Raw genomic sequence first — 20779 nt, forward strand, 5'->3', positions numbered from 1 at the left:
TCACTACATTGCTGAGGCTGTCCTTGCACCCACAGTCCTCTTCTCTCAGGCTCCCAAGTACTAAGATTAGAGCCATATGACACCATGCCTGGTTTAGGAGCTGATTTATTACACTCAAGGAACTTCCAGTTTTCGCTCTCCTTATGCAGCAAGGCCTGCCCGACTATGGCATAAAATCCCCCACATCAGCACGCGTGAATGTCCACGTAAACGTACACACCTGTGCACGTAGACGTTTACATAACTGCATCCCTCCTATGCACAGATAATATCCTAGGGGTACATATACTCGGATAACTCTTCATACACAGTATAAACTGGTCCATAAACTTGCGTCCGTCTTCTGGAACCCAGGGTAGAGAACAGAAAACTAGCTTCAGAAACTGTGAACGGTTAAGACCCTATGATCCACTCGGGGTCTTTGTACCTTAAACAAGAAAAAGGAAAATAAATGGCGAGTTCTATTCATCTAGTGTTGCAGGATGTTCCGGGGAGGTGGAGATTCCGGAAGCTCCAAAACTACCCGACACACAGAGAGGCAGCCGACGTGTCAGCCAGAAGCGGCCGCCCTTGGAGAGTTCTGACCCCCCCCCACGCCCCAGATGAACTCTACTCACTTTTCATCAGAAATTCAAGCCCCCCCCAAAAAAAAATGGCTCAAATCCCTTTGCAATCCAGGGACGACAGCAGAGTCACTAACACCAATAACGCACATCAGAAAATCGCAAAATGAGTCACAAGAGAAATTAAAGGGTCTTGCTTGAGACCCCTTCCCCACAATTTACCCTCCTTTCTTGGTAAAGAATAAAATCATTGAAGCATCCATCCATCCACCCCTGTGTCCACCAGTCTCTCCATTGCTCCATCCGTCTGTCTGTCCATCTCTCCTAATATTTTTCCAGTTACACACACAAAAGGGGTCTTTTGTCAAGATGGCCACAGCGCATTCCTGGCACACACGTCCGAGGTATGAGCATATTTCAAAATCTCTCGAGTTCTCCATTCGGCATGCTGGTATCACGTAAACGTCGAGAGTGAAACGCAAAACGCAAATACAGATTTCCTCTTCATTCTCTGACCTGTTCTACAAGCAAGTCTTCAAGAAAACAATAACAACAATAACAAAACCTTCAGAAAATAAGACACAAGAGAAAGGGCACAAAGCAGAGAGGCCGCTGGCCCCAATTCTGAGCTAAAGAGCCCAGAGGGGACAGAATCGAATCACCCCCGAGCTGGTTTCAAATGCTCCTTGGTAATGAACCAAGAAGAAAAAATTGTCACTGCCATCCACTGAAATTCATTACCCCTGTATTATCATAAATAATGGAAAATAAATCTATTTTCCAAACAGCGAGCTATGAAATTTAAAACTGCATTTCAGAAATAATGGGTTACATGCCAAAGTTCCACCTTTCACTGTTGTTCAAATTTTCAGTAATGAAAAGAGTAGAAATAAACCTACAGGAGACAAAAAAAAAACCAATAAAACAAACAAAACACTGTGGTCAGACTAGGAATTCTCCAGAGCCGCAAAGAAGTTTCTGGAAAAGTAGAATAAATCAAGAACGACGGACTGAGCCTCCAAGTCTGTCTCTGCCCAGCTGTGAACTGATTGCTTCTAATTTGGTGGATATCAGAGACAGATTCAGGGTTTAATTTCTCCCTGGAGCGACTCACACAGCTCCTGTAATTCCACAGCAGATAGTCTGACGTGCCTTCAGCCAACGCCAGCTCGCACAATCGCTTACGGTGTAAAATTCTCCACGGCCAATGTCCAAGAGAGAGAGAGGTGAGAGAGAGGAGAGGAGAGAGAGGAGAGAGGAGAGAGAGAGGGGAGAGAGAAGAGAGGAGAGGGGGAGAGAAGAGAGAAGAGAGGAGAGAGAGGGGGAGAGAGGGAGAGAAGAGAGAGAGGAGAGAGGATAGAGAAGAAAGAGAGAGGAGAGAGAGAGGAGAGAGGAGAGAGAGAGGGAGAGAGAGGAGAGAGATGAGAGAGATGAGAGAGGGGAGAGAGGAGAGAGGAGAGAGAGGAGAGAGAGAGAAGGACCCTTTCACATTTCTCTCCAATCTTTGGAACGCCGGCCATGTATGAGCTCCCCAGACTCCCCACACGCATCATTTTCAGAGAAATCCCCGCCGCCTGGACTCGCCTTTGCCAGTGACACAGAGCTCAGCCGTGGAGTTGAGTAGGTCCACGGTGAGTAATAGCCCAACAAAGGGAACCATCCATCTTCCTGAAGCGCTAATCACAGAGGCCGAGGCCACCTCACCAAATGCAAGCCGCAACGGGACGGCCGTCTGCAAGGCCAGGGAGGAGGAAGCCACGCTGCGGCCGACGGAGCAGCTTGAGGCCCAGGGGGGACTCACCTGTCTTCCGAGGCCGTGGGTTTTTTCTGGCAGACGATGACAGCTGGAGCGTGCTTGCCGGCGTACTCCGCGCTCTCCCTGACGTCCCACACGGAGGGGGTGCTGGCTCTCACCCCGACGATGCGCACACCTTTGCTCACCTTTGCCCTGTGGGGACAGCAAGCGCAATATCTGAGACGGCTCTGGGGACTCTTGGTCACCGTGGGTCACGGAAACATACTTGCACGCTGTGGCCCTGGAGCTGTGAGCTCAAGTCTGACATTTTTAAGCAACGGACTGGACTAGACCTGGTGGCACGTCTGGGCATCCAGGACTTGGGAGGCTGAGACAAGTGGACCGCAGGTTCAAGGACAACCTCAGCGAGAACTGAGTCTCTCAGCAGCCTAGACAGAACCCGTTCCAAAAAAAATAAGAATAGGGCTGGAGGTATAGCTTGGAGGTAGAATGCCTCTGGATTCAATCCCCAGTACCACAAAAAAACAAAACAAAATAAAATAAACACCGATTTGTAACCACCTTCCAATTCATCTGTCCTGTGTTTTTTTATTCAGTGATTTCAACTTTAATAAAGGATCTTTGGCTCTACACCGGCCTAGAGCAAACACTGGTTACCTAAAGAAACAACATCTTCTTGCTAGTTTATGCCTTTAATTAAAACACAAAATGCAAAGACACGCGTGCGCGCGCGCGCGCGCGCGCACACACACACACACACACACACACACACACACACACCTGAAAACTCTCACAGTGGAGACTTAGGAAAGAAAATAAGCTAAAAAATGCAAAAGTCAGTCGGATGTAGTGGTGCACGCCTATAACCCCAGTACCTGGGAGGCTGAGACAGGAGGATCACAATTTGAGGCCAGACTCAGCAATTTGGTGAAACCCTGTGCAAGTTAGTGAGATCTGTTTCAAAATTTATTTTTTTAAGGGCCGGGGGTATGGCTCAGGGGCAGAACACCCCTAGGTTCAATCCTCAGTACCAAGAAAAAAAGAAAGACAAGAGGAAGCTCTTCTCACGGATGGCACTTCTCACGGATGGCTCTAAATGCTAACGCCGGCAATTTCAGGAAGTGATCATCGTATATAGCATTTTTCCCCAGGGGGAACAATAACGCAATTTGTGTTTTAAATAACGATTGTGCAAGCAGACATTTCGAATGCAGTCATTTGTACGCTGGAGCTGTAGGCGTGGGCCAGCGGCCAGCTGACCTTCTGGATGTGCAGGTGAAGCAACAGAGAAATCAGGCCTGACTCCCACTCCGCACAAACTCAATTAAACTTCAGGCAACCGAGATGCGCTGGTGAAAAAATAAAAAATGAAAAAAAGCTCAATTCACTGCGACAGCAACTATTCTATTAAGATGAATTCTAAAGGCTGTCCCGAGCACTGCGCACCAGAATCTTATTGAATCCCAATTGCCTTAAATAAATAGGTCATCAACCTGGCTTTGGCAATCTTTTTATTACACGGAAGATGGCTGTACGCGGCCTTTTGCTGACATGTAATGGGCTTATTTTTTCTTGTAAATTTTATTCTTAAGTAGGTCATTTAGAGTTAGGATAATGTTCCTCCGATGAGTAGGGTTTGCACGTTCTTAAGAAGGGAAATGGTTGCTTATTTAACCCGTGAAGCACCTGACGGTTGCAGCTGGTAATTCTAGCGCGGTGGTGTGGAACTCTAATTTAATTGCATTGTTTCTTTTCTTAATATTTTATGGGTGCGCCGTAGACTCGGATCATAATGAAGTTCAGAGTGATAGGGAGGAACGTGTACACAGCACTTGGCGAGCTTCCCGGGCTCCCTCTCCACTCCCTCCTCTTCTGCATACATGATACCGAGCTTGGCATGGGTAATAGCACGTGTGTACCCACCTTCACGGGAAGTGTTCCCTTCATTGACTCCCTTCCACCACTGTCCCCTAGCCCACCTCTGTGGCCGCACTGGAGTTTCCCCTCCGTTATGGAAAGCCCCTCTTGCGTCTTGATTACTCCCTAGCTCCCACGTGTGAGATAAAACACGGGACCCTTCGTTTCTGGGACTGGCTTGCCTCGCTTAACCCACGATCTCCACGTCCCTCCATCTTCCTGCAAATGACATCATTTTGTTCTTCTTGACTGCTGAGTAGAATTCCATCGTGTGTCCACCCCATAATTTTGTAATCCATTTCGTAATCCGTTCGTCTGTTGATGGGCACCAAGGTTGGCCCCACAATTTAGCTACTGTCAATTGTGTGTTATAGCATTTTCTTTCTTTTTTTTTTGGTAATGTGGATAGGAACCAGGGGCGTTCTATCTCTGAACTTCACCCCAAGCCCTATTGGTTTTCATTCTTTATTATGGAACAGGGCTTCACTGGGTTTCAAAGGGCCTAAGTAGCTGAGGCTGGCCGCGGGCTGATCCTCCTGTCTCGGTCTCCCAAATGCTGGGATTACCAGCATGTGTGGCCATGCCCAGCTTGTTTAGCATTACTTCTAAGAGGGCTTGCTTTCTGACATTTAGTGCAGCACACTGGGAATTGCCTTTCATAAACATGGAGTATTTTCCTACGAGAAGGCATTGCTGGGGTGTTCCAGGTGTTCTGACCTGGAGAAGAGAAGTTGGCTGGAGAAGGGTCCTCCCGTGGTGTGTGCCGAGGAACGTCAGCGCCTGTACGGAACCCGGCACTCCCTCCCTGGAGACGGACCCGTGGTGTTTACGGAACCTGGCTGTGCTGGGTTAATAATTTGGAAACACTTAGAGTTGGTAAGTAGCTGCATTTGAACTCATCCAGACCGGCTCCACCGGGTCTGAGCCAAATGCTAATCCCTCCTTTGTTTCTGACAGCCGAGTTGCTTATAGTCATTAATGGAAGTTTTATAACCTACTTGTGGTTCAATAAATACAGGTTGCATTGACAGCCTCATTAAGCAGAGATAAACACAAGGCTTGATTTCGGAAGACACTTTGCTGTAGATTTATGCTTAATAATCTATCTACCCTGGTGATGGGGGGGAAGCCATCATTTTACGTGTATGCAGCGTGGATTGGTACAAACAAAACCCTGCTCGGGCTATGGGTATATTGTGCATTCAAGATATAGTAGAGCTATAGGTATAGAAAATGTTTGTATGTGTGTATACATATGTGTGTATGCATAGCATGTATTTATATTACATATATGGTATACGCAACACACACATAATACACACACACACACAGAGTTCCAAGTACAGTATTCAGGCATGTAATTGTAACAGCTGGGAGTAGCTAGCAGCCTGGATACAGGCTGGAGGTGTGTGATCATGCTCTCCTCCGTACCCCATCTCTCCTCTTCTGGTTAATAACACCCTGATTTTGTCATGATCTCTCTGGCATTCTGCACCCTGATGATGGAATTGTAAGTCCAGGGCTTCCCCCCAGCAGCCTGGTCAAGAAGAGACATGGGGCCAGTTGAATGCAACTGAGGGCTCTCCCTGGAATTCAGTCAGGAGCCGAGAGACCCAGCTGGAAAAGCAAACACAAAGCCTCAGGTGACCTCACCCAGCAGAGCGGTCTGGCAACGCCTGCGATCCCCCAGAAACAGCCTGCAAATGTGTCTGGATCTGGCCCTCCAGCCTCCCGTGAGCCTGAGAGATACTTCTTCACCCTCTCGCCCGGTCTTTTCTGTAACCGAGCCCGAGGCGAGTATTCTCAGTGCAGGCTAAGCTCTGTGAGAGGCCCCTGGGATTTTGCTGCTTCTGAAACAAGGGATTGCGTCACCGTCTCTGGTGGAAGTTCACGGTCGACATTTCAGGTCAGGGTGTGGGTCTGGTCTACTCTGTCGCTCAGGGATGAAGACACGGGTGTCTCTGCCACTTTTAACCCCCGGCTGCCGGTGCCACTCCGCTCAAGACTCCCCTCCCTAGCCGGGCGTGGTGGTGCACGCATGTAATCCCAGCATTTGGGAGGCTGAGACGGGAGGATTGCGGTTTGCGGACAGCCTCAGGCACTTAATGTGGCCGTCCGCAACTTACTGAGACTCTGTTTCAAAATAAAGAATAAAAAATAGGGCAGGGGTGTAGCTCGGAGGTCGAATGCCCCTGGGTTCCACCCCCAGACCTGCAAAAAAAAAAAAGACTCCCCTCGCAGCCAGCCAAGAGAGAAAGAGAACAGACGGGACCAGCTCCCTCGCAGGTGAGGAGGGCATCCCGCTCAGATGCACCGTGCTCCATTGGGGAGCACCTATTGTCACGGCCGGGCATCTGAGCTGGCAGCTGCAGCCACTGACCAGGGCAGAGAGAGGCAGGTATTAGGTATGATACGAACGTCCCACAGCCAAAGGCGTCTAGCCACGGAGACGCCAGCATTCTATACACCATAAATCTCAGCTACTTCTCCTGCATCTTTGGGTGAAGGTCTGTGCCTATGTCTATATGTTTCTATCTGAACCAATGACTAAAATGTATCTATCTATAATCGCCCCAATGAAAAGTCCCCACTTACACACCATCAAAGACAGTGCCACCCCAGCATGCACCCTCAACACAGCCAGAAATATCTGCAATACTCGGGGACTATTAAAACACACTTCTGTGTACCACGAGACACAAACACAACGGAAATTATAAACGATGAGAAAAAACCGGGATAAAACAGGAATTTCAGTATTTTGTTCTTTGTGAGATCTCAAATCTGTGAGTGTATGTACATGTATGCATTTGTTAGAAAAGAAAAGAAAAGAAAAGAGAGAGGGGGGGGATGGATGGCAGGCAGGCACGCATCTGCCATCCAGTACTCGGGAGGCTGAGACAGGATGATCATCTGTAATTCTGGTACTTAGGAGGCTGACATGAGAGGATTGCAGGCTTGAGGCCAGCCTTGGAAACTTAGTGAGGCCTTGCTTCAAATTATAAAAATGCGTGATAATAGCAACAGTGATTTGGGATATAGCTTAGGTAGAATGACCTTGAGTTTCATCGAGAGAGAGAGAGAAGAGCGAAAGAAGGAAGGCAAAGAAGAAGAACATGAAGAAGAGAGGAGGAGAAGAAAGGAAAGAAGGAAGGAAGGAATGAGAACGAAAGAACGAATAACAGACTGAACAGCCCACGCGCCCATGATCCGGAGGGGACAGCCTCCTCCTGTGCGCTCCCGAGCCGGCCATCCTGTGGCCATCAGATGAACCACAGAGGTGCAAAGGCGGTCCTCCTCGCTGCTCGCAGGTGACCTCCGTCCCAGAGGGCCCGCCCCAGCACGGCCCGCAGAACACAGGCTTGAGCCGCTGCCTCCCTGCTCCTCCCCTTGTTACATGGAGCCTCCCTGATCTGAGCCGGCTCCACTCTCAGCCAGACAGGAATCGTGAGCCGTCACCTAAGAACAAGACCAGACACAGCCCGGGCCTGCAGTGGCAGGCGCTGGATACTGACTTCCCGCGTAGATGAGCCCCCAGATCCACACCCGTGAGCCCAGCCGTAATCTCAGCAGAGCAAGCAGGACAAATATTTGCAGACAAACCGCTCCGGGGCGGCCTCCTGCCTAAAAGGGGGGTTCATAATACTTGACTGGCTGCTGCCTTCTCGGGGTAGTACGATTTCCAGGGGGCAGCTGGGAATCGGCCGGTTTGGGGGGTTGGAGGAAGATGTAATTCTGCCGTCTCTCGAAAGCCCTAACCCTCTAATTTCACTGCCGCCTAAAACAGAACCGTGTTGCTGTTTCCTTCAGCCCTGGTGTTTACCAGGGTTTGGGAGAAATTGCTTAAATACACTTCTTTAATTAAGGGAAACATTCTAAATCAAGAGAGCAGGACTACAGTTAATAAGCTTACATTTTCAGGGATGTCTTTTGGGGAGTTGTTAATTTTTTATTAACTTTATACTTCTGTGGGAAAAATAAATAATACGGGGGTGTTGTAAATAATTCAGCCAGTACGAACACAGATACAAGGTAAAGTTTCTCTTACCGTATATTTCTGTCTCCAACTTCTTATCCTCGGTTAAGCACACATGTTCTGGGAGATCAACGTATTTAGATATGTGGGTATTTTTTTGTTTTGTTTTGTTTTTGGTGGTACTGGGGGTGGAACCCAGAGGCTTTCTACCTGCGGGCTATACTCCCAGACCTTTTTTATATTTTATTTGGAAACAGGGTCTCACTAAGTTGCTGAGAGCCTAAGTAGCTGAGGCTGGCTTCGAACCTGCGCGATCCTCCTGTCTCAGGCTCCCAAGCGCGGGGATGACAAGCGTGCGCCACCACGCCCGGCAGATATGTGGGTTTAAAATACAAGAATCGCCGGGCGTGGTGGCGCACGCCTGTCATCCCCGGGCTTGGGAGGCGGAGACAGGAGGATCGCGCAGGTTCTTAAGCCAGCCGCGCTGGCTTAAGAGACTCGGTTTTCAAGTCAAAATATAAAATAGGTCTGGGAGTGTAGCCCGGAGGTAGAAGGACTTCCAGGAACCCCAGTACCACCAAAAATAAAAAAATAAATAAATAAATAAATAAAATACAAGAATTGCAGCACCTTATACCCATATGTATATAATACAGTATGGTACACTACACTATATAGTATGGTATACTGAACTATACAGTATATACAAATGCAAATATATAAATACATTTATAATACATAATACATATGGGATATATGTCTGTACAAGTATTTTAGATACAATTTCCTTTCTTTCCTTCCATTTATTTACTTGTGCTAGGGATTGAACGCAGAGGCGTTCTATCTCTGAAGTGGACTTACATCCCTTTTTATTGTTTAATTTTGAACCGTAGTCTCACTAAGTTACTGAGGGACCTAAGTAGCCGAGGCTGGCCTTGCAACTGTGATCCTCCCATCTCAGCCTCCCAAGTACTGGGATTCCGGTTGTGGGTCATTACGCTGACGTTCCACTGCACTTCAGAACTGCGTATTAGCCCATCATGCTAAAGTATTTGGCAAATTCCACTTGACTGGTGAGTTTATCTGATAGACAAACAGGTGGCTCCAATCCTGGATATTATGACTGCTTCAGAGAATTTCTGCACACATACAGCTTTGCTCTAGCACCCAAGTCTCCCTGTAGGATGAATTGCTAATGGAGGGACTGCTCGGGCCAAAGAGGCAAGAGGTACACCTTGTTACATTTCCACAGAACCTGCTAAATGGCCATCTGGAGAGATGCTGCCAGTGAGTGGTAACTATATTCAGTGCCTGTGACACAGTGTCTTCTGTGTGGGGAGAGGGAGAGGGAGAGGGAATATCAGGAATTGAACCCAGGAACATTCTACCACTCAGCTACTTTCCCAGCCCTAATTTTTATTCTTTATTTTGAAACAGGGTCTCACTAAGTTGCAGAGAGCCTCACTAAGTAGCTGAAGCTGGCCACAAACCCTTGATCCTCCTGTTTCAGCCTCCCAAATACTAGAATTACAAGTGTGTGCCACCATGCCTGGGTTCTTATTATTTTTAATAAACTTTGTGTGTGTGTGTGTGTGTGGTACCAGGGATGGAACCCAGGGGCACTGTGTTTCTGAGCTACACCCCCCAGTCCTAATTATTTTAGTCTTTTTTATTTTTTGAAACAGGGTCTCACTGAGTTGCGAATGGCCTCACTAAGTAGCTGAGGCTATCCTTGAACCGCAATCCTCTGGTCTCCACCTCCCAAATGCTGGGATTACAGGCATGTGCCACCATGCCTGGCTCTATTGTGTGTGTGTGTGTGTGTGTGTGTGTGTGTGTGTGTGTGTGTGTGTGGTACTAGGGGTGGAACCCAGGGGCTTTTTACCTCCCGGCTATACTCCCACACCTATTTTATACTTTATTTGGAAACAAGATCTCACTAAGTTGCTGAGAGCTTCCCTAAGTAGCTGAGGCTGGCTTCGAACCTGTGCGATCCTTCTGTCTCAGCCTGGGATTACGAGCGTGCGCCACCACGCCCAGTTCCATGGTGTTTTAAAGAGGCTTTCCCTTGACTCTTTGATCTTTCCAAGTCTGCTAAATATACACAGCACGCCTTTAAACATCAGTGGTATACAACACTTTTTCATACATTTATATTTGATCGCCTTTTTTAAAAAATACTGTTCACATCCTTTGCCCATTACTATATTATTCAGTTGGTCCTGTTTTTATTGTTTATTAGAAAACATACTTTTAAATAAATCTATCCCTTGATCCTTCTGGAATTTATTTGAGTTTGTGACGTGAAATGGAGATGTAACTTTATCTTTACCCTCTTCTATGATTTCCACCAGACTATTTATGAAGCAATTCATCCGCCCAGCCCCCGCTGATTTAAAATGTCATCATTAATATATATTAGATTTGTCCACGTTTCTTTCAGTTTGTGTTTGGCCTCTCCGTTCACATTTATTGATCCGTTTGACGTCTCATCCACCGTGACCCAAATGTTTTAGACTCTACAGCTTTTGACATATTTTAATATCTGATAGGACTACTTCCTTCCTTTTGCTTTTTCTTCCAGGGGTATCTTAATGTCTCATATTTTATTTGGAACCACTTCTGTTAGCACATTTTCAAAGGATTCCGAGTACCATTTTCTCTGCCTCCCAAGTACTAAGATTTTAGGTAAGTGCCGTCGCTCCCAACTAAGTCCCCCAAATTTGGTTAGGACCCCTATAACCAGGAGCCATCAGTTAGTTTTTTTAGCAAACCCTTGTAATATGCAAAAAATCCTTCACAAACACCTACTTATTTTTTTTCTTATATGAGACAAGTAAGAACATTAATTAATTCCTAAAGCCCGGCAGCTAAATGAAGTACTATTAAATATACACAGATATTTAAATAAATATATATTCAATGTAGTATTATTAATTTTAGTTGGAAGATCAAGATGATTTACATTCCAAATATGCAGCTCCTCAGACACCAAAGTCTCGACTGACACTTGTATCCACTTTTAGGCCACGTCAATGATGGTATCAGTCACCAGGAGCTCCCAGTGGGGGCAGAGTCATCACTAGGCCCGGAATTGGGGTCCTAAAGGAAGCTGTGGACTAGTGTGGGTACCACTGAAAGGAGAATTTTAAAGGCTCTTTTCTTTTCTTTTCCTTTTCCCTTTCTTTTCTTTTTTAATTGGGGATTGAACCCAACTAAACACACACACACACACACACACACACACACACGTGCGCGCACGATAGTTCTGAGGGCTGAAGGAGAGACTGAATTCTATAAAGAGGCATTCTACCTCTGAGAAACACCCCGGTCCTATTTAATTTTTTATTTTGAAACAGGGGCTTGCTAAGTTGCTGAGGTTGGCCTCGAGCTTGCGATCCTCTTGTCCCCACCTCCCACGTTCTGGGGTCGCAGGCATGTATCACCACACTACCTTTGTAAGCACCTCAGAGCTATTGACTTGCATTTAATGAATCCATATGCTAACTAGAACACATGTCTGCTACATTTGACTCCTAGTAAGCCACTGTAAACAAGTCAACATGAACTTGGTAGCTTCAAACATCAGGAGATTTTTTTTGTCTCACCTTTCTGGAACCACAAGTACAAAATCAATTTCTTGGACGACCACCCTCCCTCCTCGGCTCTAGGAAATAAACATCGGGACTGCTGGCTGCTTAGGCGGTCACTAATCATCCTTACCGGTCCTGGCTGGTAGCAGCCTCCCTCCAGCCCTGGCCTCGGTCCTCCAGGCCCCTCTTCCCTGTGTGTGTATCTTCTTGTTACCTGCTTATAAGAACACCAGTTACTGAATTTAGAGCCCACCCTAATGCATGTGACCACATTGTTTTTTGGGGGGGAGGCTGGGGACTGAACCCAGGGGCATTCTACCTCCAAGCCACATCCCCAGTCCTATTTTATTTTCCATTTTGAAACAGGGAGTTACTAAGTTGTTGTTGGCCTGGAACCTGTGACCCTCCTGTCTCAGCCTCCCAAGTACTGAGATGACAGGCGTGTGCCACTCTATCTGGTGCCTATATTTTTAAATTAACAGATGCTCATAAATCGAGCAAGGTGGCACATGCCTATAATGTCAGTATTTGGGAGGCTGAGAGTAGGATCACAGGCCCAAGGTCCCGCTTAGAGAGACTCTCAACCACTTAGTAAGACCCAGTTTTGAAAACAAACACACAAGCCAGGGGTGGTGGAGCACGCTTGTCATCCCAGCATTCTGGAAGCTGAGACTGGAGGATCACGGTTCGAGGACAGCCTCAGCTACTTAGTGAGGCCCTTCCCAACTTAGTGAGACCTTGTTTAAAAATAAAGAATAAAAAATAGGGCAGCGGGTGTAGCTTGGAGTTAGAATGCCCCTGGGTTCCAGATCTGCAAAAATAAAATAAAATAAAACAAAATAAAATAAAATAAAATAATAAAAACAAGCACACAAACATCAAACTGGGGGCCGGGCATGGTGGCGCACGCTTGTAATCCCAGCATTCGAGAGGCTGAGACAGAAGGATCGCAGTTCTTGGACAGCCTCAGCTACTTAGGCCCTTTGCAACTCAGTGAGACCCTGTTTCAAAATAAGGAATAAAAAAAAATGGAACTGGGGGTTCAGTTTGCAGGTAGAATGTCCCTGGGTTTCATCCCCAGTACCACACAAAAAAAATTGTGCTGGGGTATAGCTCACAGGTAGAATGCCCTGAAGTTTAATTCCAAATCATTCATACACACACACACACACACACACACACACACACACACGGGGGGGGGGGGGGGATAATTTTGAGGGCTGAAGGAGAGACTGAATTTCATAAAGTGGATTTTACCCAAAGAGGGCTTGCTTACGCTCTCCCTTCTCCGTCACCCCTCTGTCGTCATTCTTCCTTGTTGAACCCCCGGCCCCAGGGACTCAGGAGCACCGTGCTTGCCACCGGCCCTTCCGAGACTCTGTGGATGCTGCTGACAAGCCACTTAACCACACCCTGCGATGCCACGACCAGCCGGCCGCCAGCTGTTCCGCTTTCTACAACAGTCAAGTGACAATTTCTCAGCCATCACCAGGCGGCCGTAATGACACTGGCTGAAATCTAAGTGCGGAGCTGGTTGTGAGCTACAAAGAAAAGCCGGCAGGTAAAGACAGGCGTGTGGGTAAATAAGAAGGGACAGCTGGTACATTTTAATCGATTGGCTCAAATCCCTAGCCGGCTTCCCTCGCAGCCCAGCAGCCATCTCTCCCTCAACAGATAGGGTGCATCACACTTCCCTGAGCTTCCTGTCTCCCCATCCCCAATAGCAAGCACAGGCCAAAGGTGGGCACGATGCTCTGAGACCTAGGCGTTAGTGTGTGACAGGTGGACCGGCTTCTATGCTCCCCTATGAGATTTGCTGTGGGAGCCTGAGCTGTCCAAGGCCGCCATATTGTGAGGAAGCTCTACCAACATCTGCCCGCCTTCTAACTCCACCAGTGATAGAAAGAACTGGCCATCGCCCACCTGGGGGTCATTCTTCCGAGGCTCCCAGGCCACAGCAGCCTTGCAGTTCTTCCAAGCTGAGGTCCAATCATCCTGGCGCAGAGGCACCTATCCCACTGTGTCCCTTCCTAGTGGCTAACCCACCGCATCTAGTCAGAAGAAAACAGGAATGCAACAAAAGAAACTCGCAGGACAAGGCGTGGAGGTGGTCTGTCATGTGACAGAGAAGGTCAGCCATGGGGTGCAAGAGGGGAAAGCGCGGTGTCCCAGCCCTCACCGGGGGGCAGGTCAGCTTGGGAGGCTGTGGCTCGCCATGGGAATTTAGCCCACATGTACTTTTTTTTTTTAATCCTTACATAGTTTTATTCTATTTTGAAAATGTGAGCCAATGCTTAAAAGTTAAGATATTTTAGCCGGGCGTAGTGGTGCACACTTGTAATCCCCGCGCTTGGGAGGCGGAGACAGGAGGATCGCGCAGGTTCGAAGCCAGCCGCGCACGCTGGCTTAGGAGACCCTGTTTCCAAAATGAAAATGTAAAAATAGGTATGGGAGTGTAGCCCAGAGGTAGAAGGGCTTCCAGGAACCCCAGTACCACAAAAAAAAAAAGATATTTTCTCTTCAATGGCTTGGATTTGGGGGGCTCGTCTTGGAACACAATACAATAGTTCATGTCCTACAGACCTTAATAGCATCAGTCAGCTGTGGCTGCTACCTCTACAGAGGACACAGGTTCTGTGTTTGGCCCTAATCCTCACCACCCTCTAGCGATCCCCGAACACCAATGTCCTTCTGGCACATTCTCTGGCCTACTTACGTGTGCTTTCTTACCTGCCTGTCCCCGGCAGGCAATTGTGTTTGGGACTCCAATATTTGCCCTGGGGATTAATAAACCATCCTAGTCGCTACTGCATCAGGACCCACTGTGTTCTGATAATCTCTCGTCCTGATACTAGAGTGAAAGTGTATGTGTCAGTGGGAATACGGCAAGTAACATACACGCCCTTATCTGTGGACCACAAAGCTTTTCTCATTTTGAAATTTCTTCCCATATGGAGGTTTTGGTCCATGGGGCCATTTTCAAATCATAATTGGAGAGATAGATGCTGGGTATAATAAGGGGTCCTGCTCTCACATCATGGAGGCCAGAAGGAGAGAGAGAGAGAGAGAGAGAGAGAGAGAGAGAGAGAGAGAGGAGAGAAAGAAGAAGAAGAAGAAGAAGAAGAAGAAGAAGAAGAAGAAGAAAGGAGGAGAAGGAGGAGGAGGAGGAGGAGGAGGAGGAGGAGGGGGGGGGGAGGAGGGAGGGGAGGGGAGGGAAGAGGAGACAGGCCTGTGGACATATATAGTCCCCAATATGACACCCATAAATCCCTACCTCCTCCAACCACACCCATCTGCCTTTATTACCACACAGCAAATCCATTCAAATGATTAATCTATCAATAGACGTATCCATGGATGAGCTGAGACCCTCCATAATTCGACTACTTCAGCTCTGAACCTTTTTGCACTGCCAGGGTTCTTTGTATACCCAAACCATCTACCAGCCTGTCTCTCCCGCACGAGGCCAGATGCTCTCCTCTGTGTTAGGCAAGTGTTCGAGTCCCTGCCTTTCTGTGCTCCCTCTGCAAAGGCGCTCCTTCTCTGGCCGTAGTGCCTGTTGCAGCTATGCCTATAGCTCACACTCCACGAAAGCTCGCGGTTCACGCTTCATGGTCTCTCTCTTTGGGCCACACTGGACCAAGGTCAGAGATCTGAGCTTGACCAAGCTGGCCGAGCCTACGTCTGCAAAAGCAAGCTCTGAATGCTGAGTCAGATTCCGTCTCTCGCAACCATTTTAACGGAAAGGCACGCACGGCGGGCGCAGGTGGATGGGTTCCAGGTGGAGATGTTGTGTGATCTTTGATCCCAGGCGGCCAGACACTCGCAAGGTGAAGTTTAGAGGAGGGACAAGAGAGAGTGGCGCGGAGCAGAGACATCGGCAGGGGAGTTAAAGCGAAGGCGCCTCTGTTCCTACGGGCAGTGAAGATGCTGGCCATGGCTCCCTAGGGCCTCGCCCCGAGGCTCTCTGCCTGATTTCCTCTGGTGCCACATGTACTAGTTAAACAAACTTCTCTTTCCTGAATCAGTCTTGACTCATATAGCCTGTTTCTCCCACGGGTTCCCGTTATGGTTATAGAATATCCCCTGAAGAATAGAGGTACGGATGCTCAGAGTTGAGGACATTAAGTCACCAGGGTCGTAATCTCATCAGTGGACAATAATTCCACTGTAATGGATTCACTGGGCGGTCACCAAGGCTGGTGAGTTGTGGCTGGAGGAGGTGGGTCCCTGGCGGTGGCCGTAGGGACTGTGCTGGTGTCTCTGAATCCCCTTGCTGGCCGGCTCTCCTGCTCCCGGCCTCCATGATGTGCAGGCAGAGCCCTACCTCTCTCTTTATACTTCCCAACACCATGCTCTGAGATCTGCAGACCTGGCTTCACATGGACTGAGCCCCGAAATCTCAAAAAAAAAAAAACACTGTGATAAAAAAAATCAATCTCCCTTTCTCAAAGTTGTGTGGTCAGCTGCTTTGTATAACAGAAGCGGAAATGTTGATTGAGACATGCCTGTGTGTAGAGACCTAGAAAATATGGCTATTTGTTGAATCTGATGTCTTCCTGTTTGAGAGGTAAACTCTGGAGGCCAGTGGTGAGTGACGCGCCAGGGTGGTGAGACGTAAGCTCAGCGTCCTGTATTCCTCAAGGATGTGGACTCCGCCTGGCACTTAAGCTCCCATGTCTGAGATCTAAACAATTGGCCTTCTCTATGCTTTCTCCTTTCCTTGATAGAGTTCAAATCACTGGAATCATTCTCTAGCACTACTGTGGCCTAAAATGTCCAGACTTCCAAACAGCACATTCTCCCCCCACCCCAGCTATTTCCCTGTCTTTCTCTGTCCTTCCAAGATGCCAAAGATCTTGCCAATTCGCAGGCTGCCAGTAAGAAACAATGGCTGTAATAGAAGCTGCCGTGCCCGGCTAAATCCATCGCAAAGCCTTTTGTTCCAAATTGGAAAGAGAAGCTGATTACACAGAATTTCGTCCCATTTTTATTAGTGCTCAACGGCCCAGCGGCATTCACATAGAGCTGCCTGCACGTTGCCCTTACTGAATGCAGGGAGACGATTCAACCTACAACGGGACGTACCCGAATCTGAGAATGCCCTCATGAGAAAGGAGGTTTGTTTTCTGCAGTACCTTTCAAAGCACAGGCTGATGGATGGGTGGGACCAAGGTTGTGCAGCTGTAGAATTACCCTGGCATAACCTGGAGCAGTATGGCTAGAACAGGGTTCGGCTGCCTAATAAGTAGAGTAAGTGTTATGTTAAAAATAGCTAGGGAAAGAACAGCTCAATTTAAAAGATTTTTGGTGGATAAAAAGACATTAGATGGTATCAGAGGAAAAAATATTTTTTGAGATTTCAAGAGTACTTTTGGCCAGGTGTGGTGACACAGGCCTCTAATCCCAGTACTTGGGAGGCAGACACAGGAGGATGGAAGGTTTGAGGAAGCTTCAGCGACTTAGTGAGACTGTTTGAAAATCAAAAATATAAAATGTGCTGGGGATGTAGCTCAGAGGTAGAATGTCCCTGGGTTCAATCCACAGTATGGCCCCCTACCTCACAAACAACAAGAAAAAAAACCCACCTAGTTTTATAGTTCATATGTTTGTTGTTTATATTTCAAACTCATTATGAGAAGAAAGAAAGTAACCATGATATGCTTATCAGTGTCTAGGTCTTTTAAAGTTCTTCCTATGACTCTATTAATTCATTAGCTGGGCGTGGTGGCACATGCCTGTAATCTCAGTGTTTGGAAATCTGAGACAGGAGGACTACAGGTTTGAGGACAGCGTTGGCAATATAGGAAGACTCCAGGCAACTTAACAAGAGTGTTTAAAAATAACAAATAAAGAAGGTCTAGGAGTGTAGCTCAGAGGTAGAATGCCCCTGGGTTCAAACTCCAGTAACACACACACACACACACACACACACACAATGCCAAACAACAACAAAAAGAAAAAAGAAAAAGAAAACCACTTGTTTACAATATACATTCAAGGGGAACAGATTTTCTGACATGATGGTTTTAATTGCTTCTGCTCTCTCTGTAGATGATACAGAAAAATACAGATATGCCTACAAAAGTTGGACACATATATCAGAATTTGCTAACTAAATCATGGGTGATTGGGTTACCGAGAATTTACATATTTTGCCTCACATCTTTTCTGCAAGAACACCAGATTTCTATCATAAATATGTATGCATTATATCCTAAGGCAAAGACAGGAGATGGGACATGGGGCTGCCGTCTTCTGTCTTTTCTTCAGTGACTGTATATCCAAGTTGCCTTGGGGCCGTCTAGAGAAACTACAGGACCCTGAGGAGAGCATTTGTTCTGTGCCCTGATGCACTTTTGCTCTCAAACAAGCATCCCCATCCCACCCATCAGTTGTCCACCCCCAACTCTTGGAGGAAATGGGGCTATTTCTGCAGCGACCACCACATCTGCCAATACCTGGCCACCTGGCACCCAGATCAGCAGAGAGAGAGAGAGAGAGGACCAGAGGACTGCTCCCTCATCCCAGCTCAACCCCTGTCCTTCATCACATAGGAGATTCTATTCACACCTTCTTCTTGCAACAAGGCAAAGCTTTATCCTCTAAAGATATCTTAGCAAGACACACAGGGTTGTCTTAATGGCGGCTGAAATTGGCAGAAAATAACACCAATGTGCCGATGATAGTTGGCCCTCCGTTCAAAGCAGCAAATGAGTGGAAATAATTTTGTAATTTTTACTCAGATCTCTTTCAATTCTTCAATGTGCGATTTTACCCGGACACCTGATGATTTGAGGACCGAGTTGCCTTACTGGTAAACACCCCTAGAAACGCACAGTCCAATACAACAGCACCTGGTCGTGTGGACCTACTGATATTTAAATGCGTTAAAACGAGATGAAATAAATCCAGCTACTCGGTAGCCTAGCAACAGCTCAAGAACTGACAGCCACACACATAGATGGGAGTGTCGGACGGTGCTGAGGCATCCCATTTCCATCATCCTAGAAAATCCTGTCGGAGAGCCATGTTCTAGAATAATTTTGACAAAACTATATCCCCAGGCACATTTTCAAGTTGACATTTAAAATTTTCCCTCCTCAGCAGCAAAGGTTGGAATTTTTGGTATATTGTAACTATTGACATTTTAAAATTAAACTGTTATATCCTTCTTTTAAAAAGTACGCACTGGAAGCTAAATACCACGGTGATTTGATATCCACCATTATTCAGTCTGAAAACATACACAATGTCTTCTTTACCTGGGTTAACTTTTATATGGGTTATTTTCTCTCTCCTCTGTCTGTCTGTCTGTCTGTCTTGGTGTTCATGCCTGCTTCTTGCTTACAAGGATTTTTACCTTGTCTTCTGTTTTTTGTAACGTTCCAAAGCCTTTAATTGATCACTCTGTCATCCTCTGCCATGAATGTGGATTCAAATTTATTTTCCCTTTATAAGCTTCCAACTCATAACTGAGAGAAGCAAAGAGTAGGGTGGAGTCGCCAAGGGAAAAGATGGTTTTCAAATTAACAAGTTCTGGGGACCTAATGGGTCCAGAAGGATGTGCTAAGCAGCTTGATGACAGTAATTCTTACACAATGTATGTCTACACCAAATCATTCTGTTGGATATCTTGAAAGTATACAGTCTATGCTGAACAACGAGATACTTTAAGATAAAAAGATAATCCTGGCCAGATGTGGTGGTGCACACCTGTAATCCCAGTACTTGGGAGGCTGAGACAAGAGGATTGCAGGTTCAAATACAGCCTCAGCAATGTAGTGAGACTCTCACAACCTACCAAGACTCTGTTTCAAAAAAAAAGTATTGGGGATATAGCTTGGATGTAGACTGCCCCTGGGTTCAATCCACAGTAACATAGTAATCATAGAATTACTATTAATAATAATAACTCTATGCTGAGATTTGATTATAAGTATGATGCATGCAAACTTAAGCAAAAAAATGAAATGTTATAAAAGGAAATCCTACAGAGGAGCAAACAAGGCAACCTAAAGGAGGAGAAAGGAGGGGGCAAGAGGAAAATCTCTAAAACACACAATGTACTTAAACATATCGAAGTCAACCACTAAGCCGAGCAAGGGAGGGAGGGACGGGGAAGGAATAGGGTGGGAATTGGGTAGGGGTTAAATCAGTGATGTGTACATGTCTGGACACACAAGTTTTTTTTTTTTTTACCCCAATATGATGTTTGAATATAATGCACCAATAAAAAATTAAAAAGCAGTTATTCTTTATAAAATAGCATAGTATTTGAAAGGCATTCATTAAGCTGGGTGCAGTAGTGCACATCTGTAACTCCAGTACCTGGAAGGCCAAAACAGAAGGATCTCAGATTCACGTTCAGCCTCAGCAACTTAGCAAAACTCTCAGCTTAGTGAGGCCCTCTTTCAAAATAAAAAAATAAAATAGGGCTGGAGGTGTTGCTCAGAAGTCAAACACCCCTGTGTTCTAACCATAGTACCTCCTTCCCCCCCCAAAAAAAATGCATTGGTTAGTAATAGAAACAGGGTTATATAGTCAGAACCCTGTTTATTCTATGCTGAACTAATAAAAAAGTAAACACTAACTTAAAATAGCGAAGACATATTAGTCTCAGACTTGATAGTCTAAGTGACGCTGTAGAAACCCAGGCTGGTAGAGCCCGGCCATGCTATTTCCACCGCGGCAGGCTGCTTCAGAAGTTCCAGCCAAAGAATGATGGAATGGGGGTGCACGCCGGCTCAGAGAAGCTTTCTTAGAAGTGACACACTCCACTCTGGGCAACGCAGGTCACGCGAGCACAGCTGACTTCAGAGGGCAGGGGAGCGTACCATAGTCATGCAGGGCTCTCTCTGGACAGAAAATCAAAAGCAACTCTGGAGTATGTAGTATAGGAAATCAGAAAACATGGACATGCTGGAGGTCAGGGTCAGGAAGCCTCTGCCCACTGTGTCTCCTGGGTCAGTGA

The 20779-nt window shown here is 46.7% G+C and overlaps 1 protein-coding gene across 1 annotated transcript in view; it reads right to left on the reverse strand.

Moving 5' to 3' along the window:
* TMEM132D (transmembrane protein 132D) overlaps nucleotides 1–20779 on the reverse strand; it is a gene marked incomplete at both ends in the record, with an annotated part of 513762 nt that overhangs the window by 296302 nt on the left and 196681 nt on the right. The window contains one exon of the mRNA XM_080717677.1: nucleotides 2365–2511. Coding sequence (XP_080573803.1) covers nucleotides 2365–2511 — 147 coding nt within the window. The remainder of the gene's footprint in view (nucleotides 1–2364; nucleotides 2512–20779) is intronic.

Source organism: Muscardinus avellanarius, assembly GCF_963383645.1.
Source record: "Muscardinus avellanarius genome assembly, chromosome: 21".
Lineage (NCBI taxonomy): Eukaryota > Metazoa > Chordata > Mammalia > Rodentia > Gliridae > Muscardinus > Muscardinus avellanarius.